General features: G+C 36.6%; 1 protein-coding gene across 3 annotated transcripts in view; it reads left to right on the top strand.

The window, feature by feature from the left end:
• Positions 1 to 16,364, top strand: part of Ent2 (Equilibrative nucleoside transporter 2) — a 500,966-nt gene that overhangs the window by 339,091 nt on the left and 145,511 nt on the right. For all 3 annotated transcript variants that reach the window (XM_090384300.1, XM_090384301.1, XM_090384302.1), the window contains one exon: positions 9,130 to 9,227. In XM_090384300.1, the coding sequence (XP_090240426.1) occupies positions 9,130 to 9,227 (98 nt within the window). The remainder of the gene's footprint in view (positions 1 to 9,129; positions 9,228 to 16,364) is intronic.

The following is a 16,364-nucleotide window of genomic DNA, read 5'->3' as shown; positions in this document are numbered from 1 at the left end:
AAGGGGATGGTTGAGTGGCAGAAGACAGAGAGTGGTAATCAATGGACACTGCTCAACGTGGACTAATGTTATTAGTGGAGTTCCTCAGGGTTCAGTGTTGGGTCCGTTGTTGTTTTCGGTGTTTATGAATGATATTGATGATGGGATATCAAGTTTAATGTCCAAGTTTGCAGATGATACAAAGGTTGGCCGGGTTGTTAAGGACACCACTGACGCTATGCTGCTGCAACAGGATCTGGAAAGGTTGAACAGATGGGCTGAGAGGTGGCAAATGAAGTTTAACATTGACAAATGTAAAGTACTACATATGGGAAACAGTAACCCCAGAGCAACGTATCAACTTTGCTGTACTACACCGACAGTGGTGGAGAATGAAAAGGACCTGGGGGTAATTGTGCAGGCAGATATGAAGTTCTCTGAGCAGTGCAGACGAGCTGCAAGAGTAGCTCATGGTGTCTTGTCAATGATATACAGGAATTTTTCTAGCAGGGATAAGGAGGTGATTATTCCCTTGTATAAGGCAATGGTTAGGCCACATCTTGAGTACTGTATACAGGTCTGGAGGCCTCATTTTAAGAAGGATGTAGAGCTGCTGTAACAGGTACAGAGAAGGGCAACAAGATTAGTGAATGGAACAAAGGGTTGCTCTTACGAAGAAAGGCTTAAGTTTTGCAAATTACAGTGTCTGGAGACTAGGCACCGGCGAGGTGATCTGATAGAGGTGTATAAGGCTTTGAATGGCTTGAGCATGCTCAATGCCAATGGGATTCTTCATCTTTCTCAGAATAATCAGCTCAGAGGGCATAAATTCAAATTGAGGAAGGACGGATGTCGGATAGATGTGCGGAAATTTGCCTTTGGCCAGCGGGTGGTTGGTTGGTGGAATTGACTTCCATCACCTGTTGTTGAAGCTGATAGTTTAAACAAATTTAAGGCTCAACTGGACAGGTATTTCGAGCGAACGGAGGGGTGAAATGGGAGTGGTGTTTTTTTTTTTTTTTTTTTGGCTGATGCTGAATAAGCTTGCTTTCTTGCATCATATGCCTCTACTAATGCTAATTTTACATCAAGTGGCCTTATCCCTACAAAGGTCCTACTCACCAAACAGAAACTAAATAGAGCTCTCACCCTTTCTAATACAAGTGCTGTTAGACCAGATGGCACCCATCACACATTATGAAATGATTAACACCTTTCACCAAAATCTGTGGATCACTTGCTGCTTCTGTATAACAGGGTCTTTATTGAAGAGGAGTTTCCAGATGCCTGATACATGCGAACCATTGCCTTTGAGAAGCCAGGAAAGGATCCTAAAATCCCTATTTATTATTATTGTTAGCTATAGGTGCAAGGAAGCCTGAGGCTTATGCTGCACCAGCCAAAAAAAATTCCCGAGTTACCCTAAGGGAGGGAGGGAAGGAGAGAGAGAGAGAGAGAGAGAGAGAGAGAGAGAGAGAGAGAGAGAGAGAGAGAGACAGACAGACAAACGTAGAAGAGAGTCACCAAGAAAGAGAAGAATGATGATATTCATCTCAGGACCCTGGGTGTGCCAAGCCCATACTCACCAGATGAATCAGATAATCTAACCCCTGGGGTTATATTATCTCCCTACTGCCCTGACTAGCTGTCTATGCAAAATCCTATCAAAATTAACCAAGAGAATGGCTCATTTTCATTTAATGGCCTACTTAGAATCAATTGACCTTCTCATCACATCCAGTGCAACTTCTGAAGAAACTGGTCTACTCTGGACCATCTTATTAGACTGAAAACATCCATCCAGATGTTTACAGTCTAATAAGATGGTCCAGAAATTTCCTAAAATGTGAATTTTAGGAAATAACTTAAAATGTGAATATCTTGTGACCGTATTCTTTAATATGAGGAAAGTATATGACACAACTTGGAGATTTCGCATCTTAAAAGACTTCTATAGCCTCTCAACTTTAGATGTCATCTCCCCATTTTTATTAAAAACTTTTTAGCCAAGTGAACTTTCCAAGTTCATATATGGAATCCTCATTCTCTCGTCTGTTTTGAGAGAGAGTACTGCAAGGTTCAGTATTAAATGTTATGCTTTTTGCCATCACAGAACAACTTTTAAACAGCATGCTCTATGTTGATGACTTCTGCATATTTTCTCAGTCATGCAACATTGAGGGTTATTGAAAGCCATTAATTGCCTTAATTCCTGGAACTTGCTAATGGATTGAGTTTCTCCCCTCAGAAGACCATTTGCATACATTTTTGTTGTAAGCGCAATCATCAAAGTGAACCTGAATTGTGGCTTGGACATAATGCCATTCCAGTAATGATAGACACAAAATTCTACATCTTATTTTGCATCTACAGTGCACTTGTGCATTGTAAACTTGATTATGGGTCCCAAGTATGTGCATCGGCCAGAAACTGTACTTCGATGGCTGTAGTCCTATTCACCATCAGGCTATCCATTTACCAGATAACCTCTGTTAAAGGTTACAGGTTACCAGAGCCTATTTTTATTTGCCATAACCTTGTTTTGGTGCTTAATAGCCCTTGCTGCTAATGCACCAGTGAAATCATCATTATTATTATTTATTGTTATTATTATTATTATTAGTCATATTGTGCAAGGAGGCCTGAGGTTTATGCTGCACCAGCCAAAAAAAAATTTCTGAATTACCGTGTGTGAGAGAGAGAGAGAACAAGAGTCAGAAGTAGAGGGGATTCATCAAAAAAGAGAAGAATGATGATATCCAGCTCAGGACCCTGGGTGTGCCAAGCCCATAATCACCAAATGTGAGCCCCTGGGGTTATTTTTAAAAATTAAAGAATTAAAGGAAGCCCTTGAGAAAATTGACCAAGCACTTTAATTTTTTTTTGTGAGAATGCCTATCTTCATGATTGTGCGCAATAATGAAGAGGGGCGCAATCATGTGTGCAATCAAAAGTTAAGCGCAAAGTTAGACATAACTAAATGCTATGACACAATTTTATCTGAAAAAATATGGCAAAGAAAAAAAAAAAAAAAAATACCCAACTATGGAGTCATTCTTTATTCGTAAAACGGAAAATTTGTGTAACTTCAATAAACTTTACTTAACCTGACTAAAAATGAATAGCAAGTGCTTAAAAAACGGTATTCACCTTGTATAAATCTGCAATAAATTTATTGGTAGATGGTGGTTAAATTTAGGTTGGAAGGTGCATTAAAAAGAACTAGGCAGAGAGTGGGGTGAAAATATTTTAAACAGATTTTAAAATGAGCACAAAGAAGTAGAAATGCAGATCTTCAATCCTTGGTTGTCATAAAGAGGTTAAAGGACGCAAGTGCAAATAAGATCGGTGATGCCAATAGTTGTTACGAGGGACTTTTGTTGATTAGAACGTCATCAGTTGGCAAATGGGAGAGAAGTGACGCGTGTTGTATTTAAAGTTTATCTATACTCTCATGATGCTCTTTTTGACACGTGGGAACTTTAGCCGTGAGAGGTTCCAAGCAGTGTTGCCATTTTAGCGGTTTTCCCGCTAGATTTAGCGGAATTGCTTCAGGTTTAGCGGATAAAAATATGAAATAGCGGATAGCGGATTTTTTAGCGGGAAGAGTATAAATGTTTAGCATTTTATGTATTTTGGCAATGTAACATTTATATTAAGAAATATTAAATTAATTGTTCAATTAATTATTTAATTAACAATAAAAATAATTCATAATTGAAATAGTAGGGATAACATATTTCATAGTTTTTTTGTTTTTTTTTATAAAGCGAAGAATCGGTTTTATATTATTCTGGATTTCCCTGAGGAGAACCCCAACAATTTTACGTAGTTACGCTCGCGGTCAAACGACCTGATCATTGGGTCATGGCTTTAAATTGTTGAATCAAATCTAAAAATGTGGAAAAAATTCTAATGACGCCTTTTTTTGAAACAGCGAAGGAATGGCATTGGATAATTTTTCTTCGTCGTATTTGTTTGGCTTCCAAGAAATGCGATCCGAATTACCGACATCTCTTTCAACGTTTCTAATAACCACAGAGCAATAAGTAATAAGAGTAATAAGTAATAATTATTTCTAATAACCACAGTGTAATAATATCTTAGTATAGTTAGTCCTCGTATAACACGATAGTTGTATTCCTAGAAACCCTCGCGCAATGCAAAATCGTGCGTTTAGTAAATCCACCAGCCGACAAAATCAATTCAAATATTTATACAGTGCCATAAACGATGGTGCAGATCCGAAAAAGATAGTGCATTCGTGTCAAACAAGGTGGTTATCCATTGAAGTTGCTATAACAAGAATTTTAGAACAGTATATTGAATTAAAAGCCCATTTTGAAATAACTCGTTTGACTGACAAATGTTATACTGCAGAACTTCTTTATTCAATGTTCAAAGATGAAAGTAATTTAGCGTATCTTTTATTTTAAAACCTATCTTATCTGAAGTACAAAGAGTAAACAAATCTTTTGAATCAAATACTGCCGATCCTACATTATTACTACATGATTTAAACATGCTATTGTCGATGATTGCCAATAAAATGTTTTTACCAAATACACATATTGAAAGGATAGAAGAGGACATTAATAATTATTTAGACCCTAAGCCATATTTAGGTTACCAATTTGAAAGAAAAATAAATGAATTAATAATGAATAAACTTATCACAACAACAACAGATGAAATGGCAATAACAGAGAGAGATGCCGTAATTTCTTGATTGATTTGTATCAACAATTAAGACAATGCCTACCGGACAACATAAAAGAATTAGAAAAAATATCATTAATCTCAGTTAACAATATATTAAATCAACAAAAAAGAACCACTGATAAATTTATTACAAAATTTAAAATTGTCTGAAGTAGAAATTGAAAAAATTGAGCAACAGTATATAAACATTACTCTCGTTAAATGGGAAAACATCTACAATACAATGAAGTTTTGGTCAGAAGTTTCGAAATATCGAGATGCAAGCGGTAAAAATCCATTTAAAGAAATTAGCCAATTTGCATTGGGTATTTTAATTTTGCCATTATCCAATGCAGATGTGGAAAGAATATTCAGCAACTTAAATCTAGTAAAAAACAAAACACGCAACAGAATGAGTGTTGGCACGGTTAATGCAATCTTATTAGTACGATACGGGCTCAAAAGAGTTGAAAAGTGTTGTAAAAATTATGTTTTACCTGAAGAAGTGCTTCGCAAAATAGGTACACAAGAAGCATATGATGAGGAGGTATTGAATTTCGAAATTAATTTAGATTTTTAGATATTGATTTTATATTAAAAACAGAAAAATAAATAACTGTTTATATATACTATTTGTTTGTTTGTTTTATTCACTACAAAGTACAAACAAATGAAAATTTAAAAAATTTGGCGGGTCAAGTGCTAAAAATAGCGGATTTTGAGTATGCGGCTAGCGGGAAATATTATTAAGAGTTGGCAACACTGGTTCCAAGCCGGAGGTTGAAGGGAAGTTTAGCATTAATAATATTGAGATCGGAATGGTGTCGGTACCATTCAATGGTGAGGGCTTCATACTGAAGAATTCTGCAGCTCGATCTAAGTTTAATAATGGTGATGGATATTAAACTTAGATCGAGCTACAGAATTCTTCAGTATGAAGCCCTCACCATTGAATGGTACCGACACCATTCCGATCTCAATATTATTAACGCTTCAACCTCTCACCGGCTTGGAACCACTTGCGGCTGAAGTTCCCACGTGTCACGAGAGTATAGATAAACTTTAAATACAACACGCGCTCACTTCTCTCCCATTTGCCAACTGATAACATTCTATTCAGCGAAAGTCCCTCGTAACGACTATTGGCATCACCGATCTTTTTTTCACTTGCATCCTTTAACCTCTTTACCACAACCAAGGATTGAAGATCTGCATTTCTACTTCCTTGCGCTCATTTTAAAACCTGTTTAAAATATTTTCACCCCACTCTCCGCCTTAGTTCCTTTTTAATGCACCTTCCAACCTAAATTTAACCACCATCTACTAATAAATTTATTGCAGATTTATACAAGGTGAGTACTGTTTTTTAAGCCCTTGCTATTTATTTTTAATCAGATTTATCACAGTATTATAAGATTACTATAATTTCATTATCGTCAAACTTTACTTAACTTTACATTTTTCAACATATTATAAATAAAAAATAAAAAAACAACATAATATAAATAAAAAATGTCAAATAAAATAATTGTCTAAGTTTTCAGTTCCTTCAATCCATTTACAAAAATTTGGTCCTCGTTTTAAGTGGAATTTTCTGGAACCAATTATCCTCAGATAACGAGAACCCTCTGTGCAATACCCTCCGTTGTTTCATAACTTCTAAGTAACCATACGCATTTCTTTTGAGTTTAATGGACAGGCTTGTTCCCCATAGTCCAATAAATCGATATTTCACTGTATTTGTAAATATATAAATATATATATAAACTTAAGTGAGAATAATGATTAAAAAATAAAATTTTATTTTTTATTTTATTTTTTAATCATTATTCTCACTTAAGTTTATATCTCTAGCATCATGTAGAGGAAAATGCTTTTTGCTGCCTCTGATGTATGCTTTACACCTTTTTTTATGTAAGGTTCAGTTTTCAATTATTTCAAACATTATTCAAATATATATATAAAAAATAATAAAAAAAATAAATGCTGCCTAATTTAAGTTTTTGAATCCAACATATATGGGCAGATCATCAAACATTTTTCAACAAATAATTTTGGACCTTAATGAGCTTATAGTCCTCAATAAATTCATTTTTCTAAATTGTGGTTTTTATTTTATAACATCTTAACACTCTAATAACAATTAATATAAAAAACAAAATCATTATAGTGTGCTGTGCAACACACGTAAAACCGACGTTAAAACTACTAGCAACACAGTTGCATATAATAGTAAAATAACTTATGTTATATGGAAATACGAAGTTCATACTACACACACATATATAAGAAAACAAGAACTATTTAAAAAAATGTGTTAGAGAGGAAAGTGTAAGAATGTTAAAAGCAAATATTAGTGCCTAGAATATAAGAAATAAGCTGATTAATAATACTGCAAGGAGAAGGTAAGAGCATCCTGAGCTATAACCAAAGGGAAACCTCTAAAAAAAAATAATAATAATAAAATTATTGCTAATTATCACTAAAATTATTTTGGTAAAAAAGTATTAGTAAAAGCATTGAACAGTAGCACCATTCCATACATCCAAATAATAATCAGTAAAGGCTGCCTGTTCGTGATTGCTACTTGTCAGTACCCACAGGACCTAAGGATAGGCCAGAGCAATTTAGGGAGAAAAAGATAATTTATTAACAATTTAGTTAGTATTTTTATTAGTATTTTGATGTACTAATTTTACTTTACAGTTCTTCCACTTTCTATTGGCTTAGTAATTCAGCCCATAATTTTACACCATGCCTTTGCATGTGCTTGTTGTCAGGCAAAATGACATGTATTAATTGCCTGTGTGGAGCACCCTGCTTACTCCCAAGCATGCAATGATGGAAAGAAGAAAACAGAATACAGAAATTAAAAGCAGAACTAAACATATTGCACAAGGAAGCAAGAAATGCACAGAAACCTGTAAATAGTGATAAACCTTCATATGCCCAGAACATTGCAGGGAGATGTTCTGTCAAAACACAAATTGAAATGACTACCACGTAAAGGATCATTTACCCCATCACACTGTATTTATTAAGCCCACAAATACCCCCCACTCAGAAAGACAAGTCAGCTTTCACTCCTATATCAGTACCTCCTTCTGCATATCCTCTACCAAAATCTAATGGTAACAGGAAATTACAAAAAACTGAAGCACTTCATGAAATGCAAAGAAACACAGATGTAAATGTGAAGGAGGTACCTGAATGCTTTATGGAGGACAAAGAGGCATCCATACCTGTCCAGAAAAGATAAATCAAGGCTGAGAAAAAACAAGCCCTTAGCATTTCGTAATCTAACTGGCAGATCCACCAATCCCAAATAATGACTAAATTCTTACAGTGACATTGTTGTTGATTCTGGCAAAATATTGATGACTTCAAGGTTCTCCTGCCAAAGCATGAATCAGTTTATTTTTGCCTACAGGTATTTAAAAGCAAGTAAGGACCCTATCTTACATAACCTTACTGTTATTCATAAGCCGAGAAGTGGGGATCACCCTGCTCATCGAGAAGTGGCTGCACTTATGGGCAACCAGGCTCCATTTCAACCTACACCACTTACCAACAACAATGAGGGGGATAGCAGTTTGCCTTACAGTAGGGTTTTTTATTAACGATCTGACATCCCCCATGTAGACCTTGATGATCTCATCCCACCACCCACCAAATACGGAGGATGCGGAAAAGTCAGGGAATGACCACCGCATATTCTCGGAGCAATATGGCCTTAGTTGCTAATGCCCCTAAAAAAACCAAATAACAAGATGATCTCATTATGCAATTGCCCTCCTCTTTTCTTCTTGGTGATTTGCACTGCACATACTATACTGTTCGGTATTGCCAACATTTGAACGGAACGAGCCTTAGAGTGTATGCTTACTGTGAATGATCTCTTCCTTCTAATGCTGACAGTCCAAAGCTAGCCTAGACATGTTTCAGTTGTATGGAGCACTTATCATATTTTGGGGTTGGATCCTTGCAGGTGGACTTGGAATGGTGAAGTTATTTTATTAATTTCGTAGGCTTTGATATCCATAAGGTATAGACTATGTACATTTTGATAATTTAGTCTATAGAATAGTTGAAAGGAAGAATCATTCATGCTATGGAATAATCACTTATCAAACAAGAGCCAGTGTCTTCATTGAGTTTGAATATGATCTCAGTATTCTGCAGGTCACAGTTGGTATTGCCAAGATTTACCCTTTTAAAGAAGGGGTGAATTGGGGAGAATTTGGAAGTAGTTCCTTACTGTGGCTAAAACTGCAAGCGAATTATATAATTTTTAATACTCACTTTTTTTGGCCTGTATTTTGATAAGAAGAAATTTTCAAACCTATTATGTTTTTGCATATAATTGATCCAAGGCCTGGAAAGAAAACTATAAACTATGATTATATGCTTTCATTGATTGAAGCTAAGTTCAGTCTCTTAATTTTTCAGCTTCTCCAAACTTAAGGACAGCTGCTATATATTATTTCATCACTGCCCTTTTTGTACTGCTTGCCTGTTTTGACACTTATTTTGCCTTGCCTCTCACAGTAAGTTCGTTTGTTTTTAAAAAAGTTAAATTTTAAGTTACCAGTAAAGAAAAGTTTATATGGCTGATTTGACTGTCTCTCTCTCTCTCTCTCTGCATTAATCTTTTTAAGTATATCTTCAAATGTAGTTAATATCTTCTTTTTTCCCTTCTAATGGTAAAACAAGTCTATTTATTCTATCTTTCTTTTAATTGGTTCAATAATAATTTTTTAAACTATTACCTATTTTCTTTTAGCTAAAAGTTCTGTATATGCAATTTTTAACCTGTTGTCATTTTAATTATATGTAAGTCATGACAACAATAGCATCTATAATTAAAAATGTTTTTTTTTTTTTTTTTTTTAACCTGATATAATTTGAGTATATTAGAATAAACTTTGTATTTATTTTGCAAGTTCATTCTGTTAGGCGCTTTTGCACTCTAACAAATGAATGGATATTCATTTAATTACATATACGTTTCCTTGCTCTATATGATACAATATGGCAAGTAAAGTTTCATTTATTCACATCACCTTCTTGGTTGTTAGCTGCCTCTACAGACCACTCTCCTCAGTAAACAGATTCCTAGAAACACTTTCCCACATTCTTTTGCTCCTGGCTAAACAATCCTTGAGCCTTCTCTTGGTCAGAGTATTAATCTTTTAAATAGGTTATCTTCTCATGTGCATAATATCTATGACATTGTCGTAGATATCATGTACTGATACATAAATTCCAACAAGATTAGGAGTATCTCATAGGAGTATCTTCATTCATAATAGGGGAACTGTTCAGTAATGAAGCAATCCTTGATACTTCCACATCTGATCATCATCCCATATTCATACTTGCTGAGGCTAAAAAGAATGAACCTGAAACTATCTGTTCATTTAGATTTCTGACCACATCATTCCCTTGGAATTTGCTCTCAGTAATACTCTCCAAACATCTCATGTGATAATGTTTTCTTTCAGAATTCCGCTATACACAAAAGTCTACTCTCTCTCTAGTCTGTAGAAGGATCTGTCCTTACCTCTCAAAATCAAAAATATGCTTCTAAAAAAAAGAGACAGATTAGTGAGAGTAGCAAAGAAAACACAACTGACAATAGACAAGGATAGATATAGATGTGGCAGTAAAGTTCTCAGACTGGTGCTGTTGCAATCAGGTTCGATGAGTTTGAAAATAATCAGAAGTTTTATTATTATTATAGTTGTTATTAGCTACATAGCACAAGGAAGCCTGAGGCTTATGCTGCACCAGCCAAAAAAAATTCTGAGTTACCCTGAGAGAGAGAGAGAGAGAGAGTGAGTGAGTGTGTGTGTGTGTCTCAGAAGTAGAAGGGAATCACCAAAAAAGAGACTGGTTGTGCCAAGCCCATACTCACCAGATGTAAGCCCCTAAGTGGTACATCATAGTTCAAACTTTTTCCAATAAATGGTGGTAGTACAGAGATTGGTCAGTAGGCTGACAGATTGGAGGTAACAATTAGTTTCCTTAGTAGAATTACGCTCCATAACACAATTTTTCAATGGAGCAACGAACGAATATCAAACTTTGCTTTAAACTGGGAAAATCTGCAAAAGAAATGTATGAAATGTTAAAAAAATTTTATGGTGATGAAATGTTAAGTCATACCGTTGTGTTTTTATGGTATAAGCAGTTCAAAGATGGATGTGAGAATGTTCACGATGATCCAAGAAGTGAGGTCTGCCAACTTCCAGAAATGAAGATAGTTGCTAAAGTTCGGGAAATTGTGGCAAGAGATGGTTTTTTGACCCTCAGAATGATGATGATGAGATGGATATGAATAAGTAGACAATTTATCAAATTCTGCATGAATATTTGAGGGAAAAGGACTGTGCAAAATTTGTGCCTCACAGCCTCACAAATAAGGAGAAGCGACGAACAGTGTTATCATGAAAAGATTTCATTCAGACTTGTCACGACAATCCTAATTTCCTTAACTGTACTGTTTGTCACTGGAGAGGAGTGTTGGGTGTTTCAGTTCAACCCAGAGACAAAGTGTGAGAGCATGCAGTAGATTTCAGAATCATCGGCAAGGCCCAAAAAGATTCTGTCCAGGTTGATGCTAATCGACAGTGCCACGTTTTCGACACACAGCACTGACTCCCTCCCCCATTTGGGGGGGAGAAAGTCAATGCCAGTAGTCTAGTATGTACAGGAACTGTAGAGGAAGTTGTTCGTGAGGGCAGATGACTCTCCCACCCCTTTTTTTTGGGGGGGGGTAGAGTCAGTTCTGCATTTTCTGTACAGATGCTTCAAGACTATTGAGGTGCATTTCAGGTGAGGTATTGAGGTGAGGCTGCAATTTCAAGAGAAAGACAGCTGGTTCTTGTTGCACAACAATGTCCCCACCCATTCTGCTACTGCTACGAAGACACTTCCAACAAAACATGGCCAGATAAAGTCTGTAAATCAATGCTGGCAGTCTAGTTTGTACAGGAACTGTAGAGAGGAAGTTGTTCTTGCTTGCCTCTGCATAGAGCACAGTTATCTTACACACTCATTCATGAGGGCAGGTGACTCTCCTATGTGTGAGAATTATGAAAATGTTTTAGTCATTTGGAATATTTTAATTGTGTCCATGTTTCAGACACCAGTGTGCTTTATATTTTACCATTGCTGGTTGCCTGACTGGACCTTATACACTCAGTCAGATTTCCTGACAACGACCACCTGTCATTTGTTTTTAATTATTTAGTCTTTAAACATTTTTAGTCTAATTTACAAATGTATCTTTTATACTGCTGAGATGTCACCCAGGGGCTCATGTCTGGTAAGTATGGGCTTGGCACACCCAGGGTCATGACCTGGATATCATCATTCTTCTCTTTCTTGCTGATACCTTTCTTTTTATTTAATTATTTAATTACTCCAGAACAGCCGAAGCCTTACAGAGGAGGAATATAAAAGTAGCAATAGAGTAATAATTCTATTTACAGTCACTATACAAGGTCAATATACCGCATATACAATGGAATATCTTAAGTTACAGGCAATTTGCATTTAAGCAAAGCTGGGATGACACAGCTTTTTGTATTTCTAAATACCTTTGTTACATTTTCTTGTTTGCTCACAATGAATGGTTACATTTATTGATTTGTATTATTATTATTGTTATCCATTTTTTTGTATTATTTTTCCATATTATTTGTTATTATTATATTTGTTTTTTATTTTTTTTTCTTTGTTTATTGGAATATTTCTTTATTTGTTTATCAAAATATTCAGTGGCTAAGAGCAGGAATAGGTGCATGTATACTTGCATGTACACCAATGCTAGGATAATAGTTAATAAATTTGATGAGCTTGAAGTGCTAGTCAAGACATCAAAGGCAAATATTGTTGGGATATCAGAAATGTGGTGTCACACAGATATAGGCAGTGCAGAGTTGGAATTTGGGGAGTACAATGTGTTTAGGAAGGATAGGAAAGGAGGAGGAGGAGGGGTTATGCTGTTAGTTAAGAAACACATAACATCTAAGGAAGTGCATCCGATTGATGCTGTTGACAATGCAATGTTGAGTCTGTTTGGTTTGAAATAAGCACTGGGAAACGAAAAATGAGAGTAGGTGTGTATTATAGGCCTAATGAATCTGATGAGTATAATGAGAAGTTGTGCAGAGAAATAGAGTGGACCAGTAAATCAGAATGTCTTATAATGGGAGATTTTAACTTTCCAGATATTGACTGGAACTTGTGGGTTGGTCACTCGCTCTCTAACAAGACTTTTGTGGATTTATTGGATGACTGTTTTCTGCAGAAACATGTTCAAGAGGCAACCAGAGGGAGTAATACTCTTGATCTGATTATCAGTAGTGATTCTTCATGCATTAAGAATCTGCAGATAAAGGAACCACTGGCTGACAGTGATCACAATGTATTGATATGGGAATTATTTAAAGAAACTACCATCAAGGTTTTTGCTTTCGTATAGTGATTACAGAGGTCTCAGACAGTGTTTAAATTCTATACAGTGGGATCGACTGATGATGTTACCAAGTTGAATTCTAAATGGGAAGCCTTCAGGGACTTAATTTTGGAGGCTACTAGGCTTTTCATTCCAACTAAGAAATACTGTTCAAGGTTTAGGCCTAAATGGATGTCAGATGAATTAATGAGGCTAATGAGGCTTGTGGCAGAGAAGAAGAATGTATGGGATGAACTAGTTTGTTTTTTCAAGTCACAAAGGAGGTTAGACAGGTGAAGGTAGATTCTGAGAAATCTTTGGCAAAGGATAAAAAGAAAACAGGAAAGATTTCTTTACTTATGTAAACTCTAGAAGGAAAGAGATGAATCAGATTGAACCACTTAACATAGATGGGTTCACTATTAATGATCATGCTCAAGTAGCTGATAAACTGAATGAGTATTTTGTATCTACATTAACACATGAGAAGTTATTCAATGAGGGGAGTGCCAGAAGGTTATCAAATGCTAATAGGAAACTAAGTGATTTTGTAGTGGCTAAAAGCAGAGTGGAGGAGAGGTTGTTGAAGTTAAAAAAAACAAAGAAATAAGGAAGGCACCTGAGGTGGACGGGATCTATCCAGTTATATTAAAGGAGGCAGCAAAGGAAGTAATCAATCCCTTAGCCATAATTATGAGAGCTTCCTGGGACTCAGGGGAGGTCCCTATGGACTGGAGGTGTGCAAATGTTTCACCAGTTCACAAAGGAGGTTGAAAAAGTGACAAGTTAAACTGTTAGTTTAACTTGTGTTCCGGGGAAAATAATGGAATCACTGGTTAAAGAAGCATTGCAGGGTCATCTAGACAAGACTGCAATAATAGTTAAGACACAGCATGGGTTTGTCAAAGGGAGGTCTTGTCTGACCAATTTGATTGGATACTGTGATGTGCTCACAAAGGAACCGAATGCCAAAAATAATTTTGATATCATATAATTGGAATTCACAAAAACATTTGATACCGTTGCACATGGAAGACTGCTGTACAAATTGGAGAGGTATGGCATTAAGGGTAAGTTGCTACAATAGATAAAGGGATGGTTGAGTGGAAGATGACAGAGAGTTGTAATCAATGGACACTGCTCTTCGTGGACAAATGTTATTACTGGAGTTCCCCAGGGTTCGGTGTTCGGCCCATTGTTGTTTTCAGTATTTATCAATAATATTGATGAAGGTATATCAGGTTTAATGTCCAAGTTTGCAGATGATACAAAGTTGGCAGGGTTGTTAATAACATTAAAAACAGTATGCTACTCCAACTGGATCTAGATAAGTTGGGAAAGTGGGCTGAGAAGTGACAACTGAAATTTAACATTGACAAATGCATATGGGTAGCAATAACCCAAGAGAAACCTACCAACTGTGTGGTACTGCACTCAGGGAAGTGGAAAGTGAAAAAGATCTGGGGGTAATTGTGCAGTCAGGGAGGTGATAATCCCGTTTTACAAGGCAGTGGTCAGGCCACACCTAGAGTACTGTGTACAGGTCTGGAGGCCTCATTTTAGGAAGGATGTAGGGTTGCTAGAACGAGTACAAAGAAGGGCAACAAGATTGGTGAGGGGAACAAAGGGGTGCTCTTACCAAATAAGGCTTCTTAAGTTCTGCAAATTGCAGCGCCTGGAGAGTAGGCACCTGCGAGGTGATCTGATTGAGGTGTATAAGGCCTTGAATGGGTTGAGCAAGCTGAATGCTGATGGGATTCTTTGTCTTGTTCAGACTAAGAACCTGAGGGGGGCACAGTTTCAATTGAGGAAAGATAGTTGTAGAATAGATGTGCGGAAATTTGCATTTAGCCAGCGGATAGTTGATTGGTGGAACAGGCTTCCATCTTTTGTTGTGGAAGCTAATAGCGTAAATAAATTTAAGGGTGAGCTGGACAGGCATTTGGAACGAATGGGGGATGAAATGGGAGGGTTTTTTTTTTTGGCTGATGCTGCATAAGCCTGCTTTCTTGCATCGTATGCCTCTACTAATGCTATTTATAGTTTTTTTTTTTTTTTTTTTTTTATGAGAACCCCAAACACGAGAGGTATTGGAACCTATAGTACTTAGTACCGTGCTTGGGTTGGAGGTTGAAAAGACGAAAGAAGATATTTGTTGACCTTGGACTTGAACTTCTGTAGATTGTAATTTTCAGGAAATACGTATGAAGGAAGGTTGTTCCAGAAAACGGCAGTTGAATGAATAAATGAGGAAGATGAAAAGTTGGTTCTGTGGGTTTGAAGCTGGACAGTAAATGGATGTTGGCTGGTGGCGGCACGTGTTTGGACTGTTTTGAAAGAGAGAGCGGGAATTATAGAAGCCAATTCAGAAGAACAGTGCCCATGGAAGTATCTGTAGAAGAGGCATGCAGCAGAAACAGTACGTCTATGAGAAAGCGTGTGGAGAGACTCTGTTAGAGATGAACCATTAATTAACCTAACTGCCCTCTTCTGAAATGAATCAAGAAGCCTGAGAGAGGTTTTGGGGGCACCACCCCAGATGTGGGAACAATATTCCATGGCAGGGCGGATTTGCGATTTATACAGAGTGACCAGCTGTTTGGAAGAAAAGTAACGCCGAGAGCGAAAGAGAAAACCAAGTTTTTTAGATGCAGAGGAAGCAATATTTGTAATGTGCTTGTGCCAAGAGAGATTAGAAGTCAGGGTAATCCCCAAAAGACATATATCATTTTGCCTAGAAATCGGAGTGTCACTAAAGATAAGCATAGGAGCAGAAGAATCCTTTTTGCGAGATACAAGACAAAACTGAGTTTTAGAAGGGTTGAAATCAACTAAGTTGTCTTTGCCCCACTGGAGAATTACCTGAATATTGGCATTTAAGGAATTGGCAGCAGATTTTCGAGAACTTGAAGCTGATTGAGCAGGACCAGGTTTCTCAAAATGGAAAGTTGAATGCAATGTGCTATCATCGGCAAAACTATGGATAGGATTTCCAGTCAATGGAAGAAGGTCATTGATATACAAAAGGAAAAGAGTGGGGGAAAGAACTGAACCTTGGAGGACACCGGCATCAGTGGAGAAGTTAGAAGACAGAGAGCCATCTACCATCACCCTCAGTGGCGATCAGAGAGAAAACTGGATAACCAATTACTAAAAACAGTTGGCAAACCATAAGATGGAAGCTTGTTTAGAAGACCTTTATGCCAAACACGATCAAAAG

This window comes from Mastigoproctus giganteus, chromosome 11, assembly GCF_048544385.1.
Source record: "Mastigoproctus giganteus isolate SK-2022 chromosome 11, ASM4854438v1, whole genome shotgun sequence".
Lineage (NCBI taxonomy): Eukaryota > Metazoa > Arthropoda > Arachnida > Uropygi > Thelyphonidae > Mastigoproctus > Mastigoproctus giganteus.
Note: the sequence above shows the minus strand (reverse complement) of the source record. Positions and strands in the feature narration are given on the sequence as shown.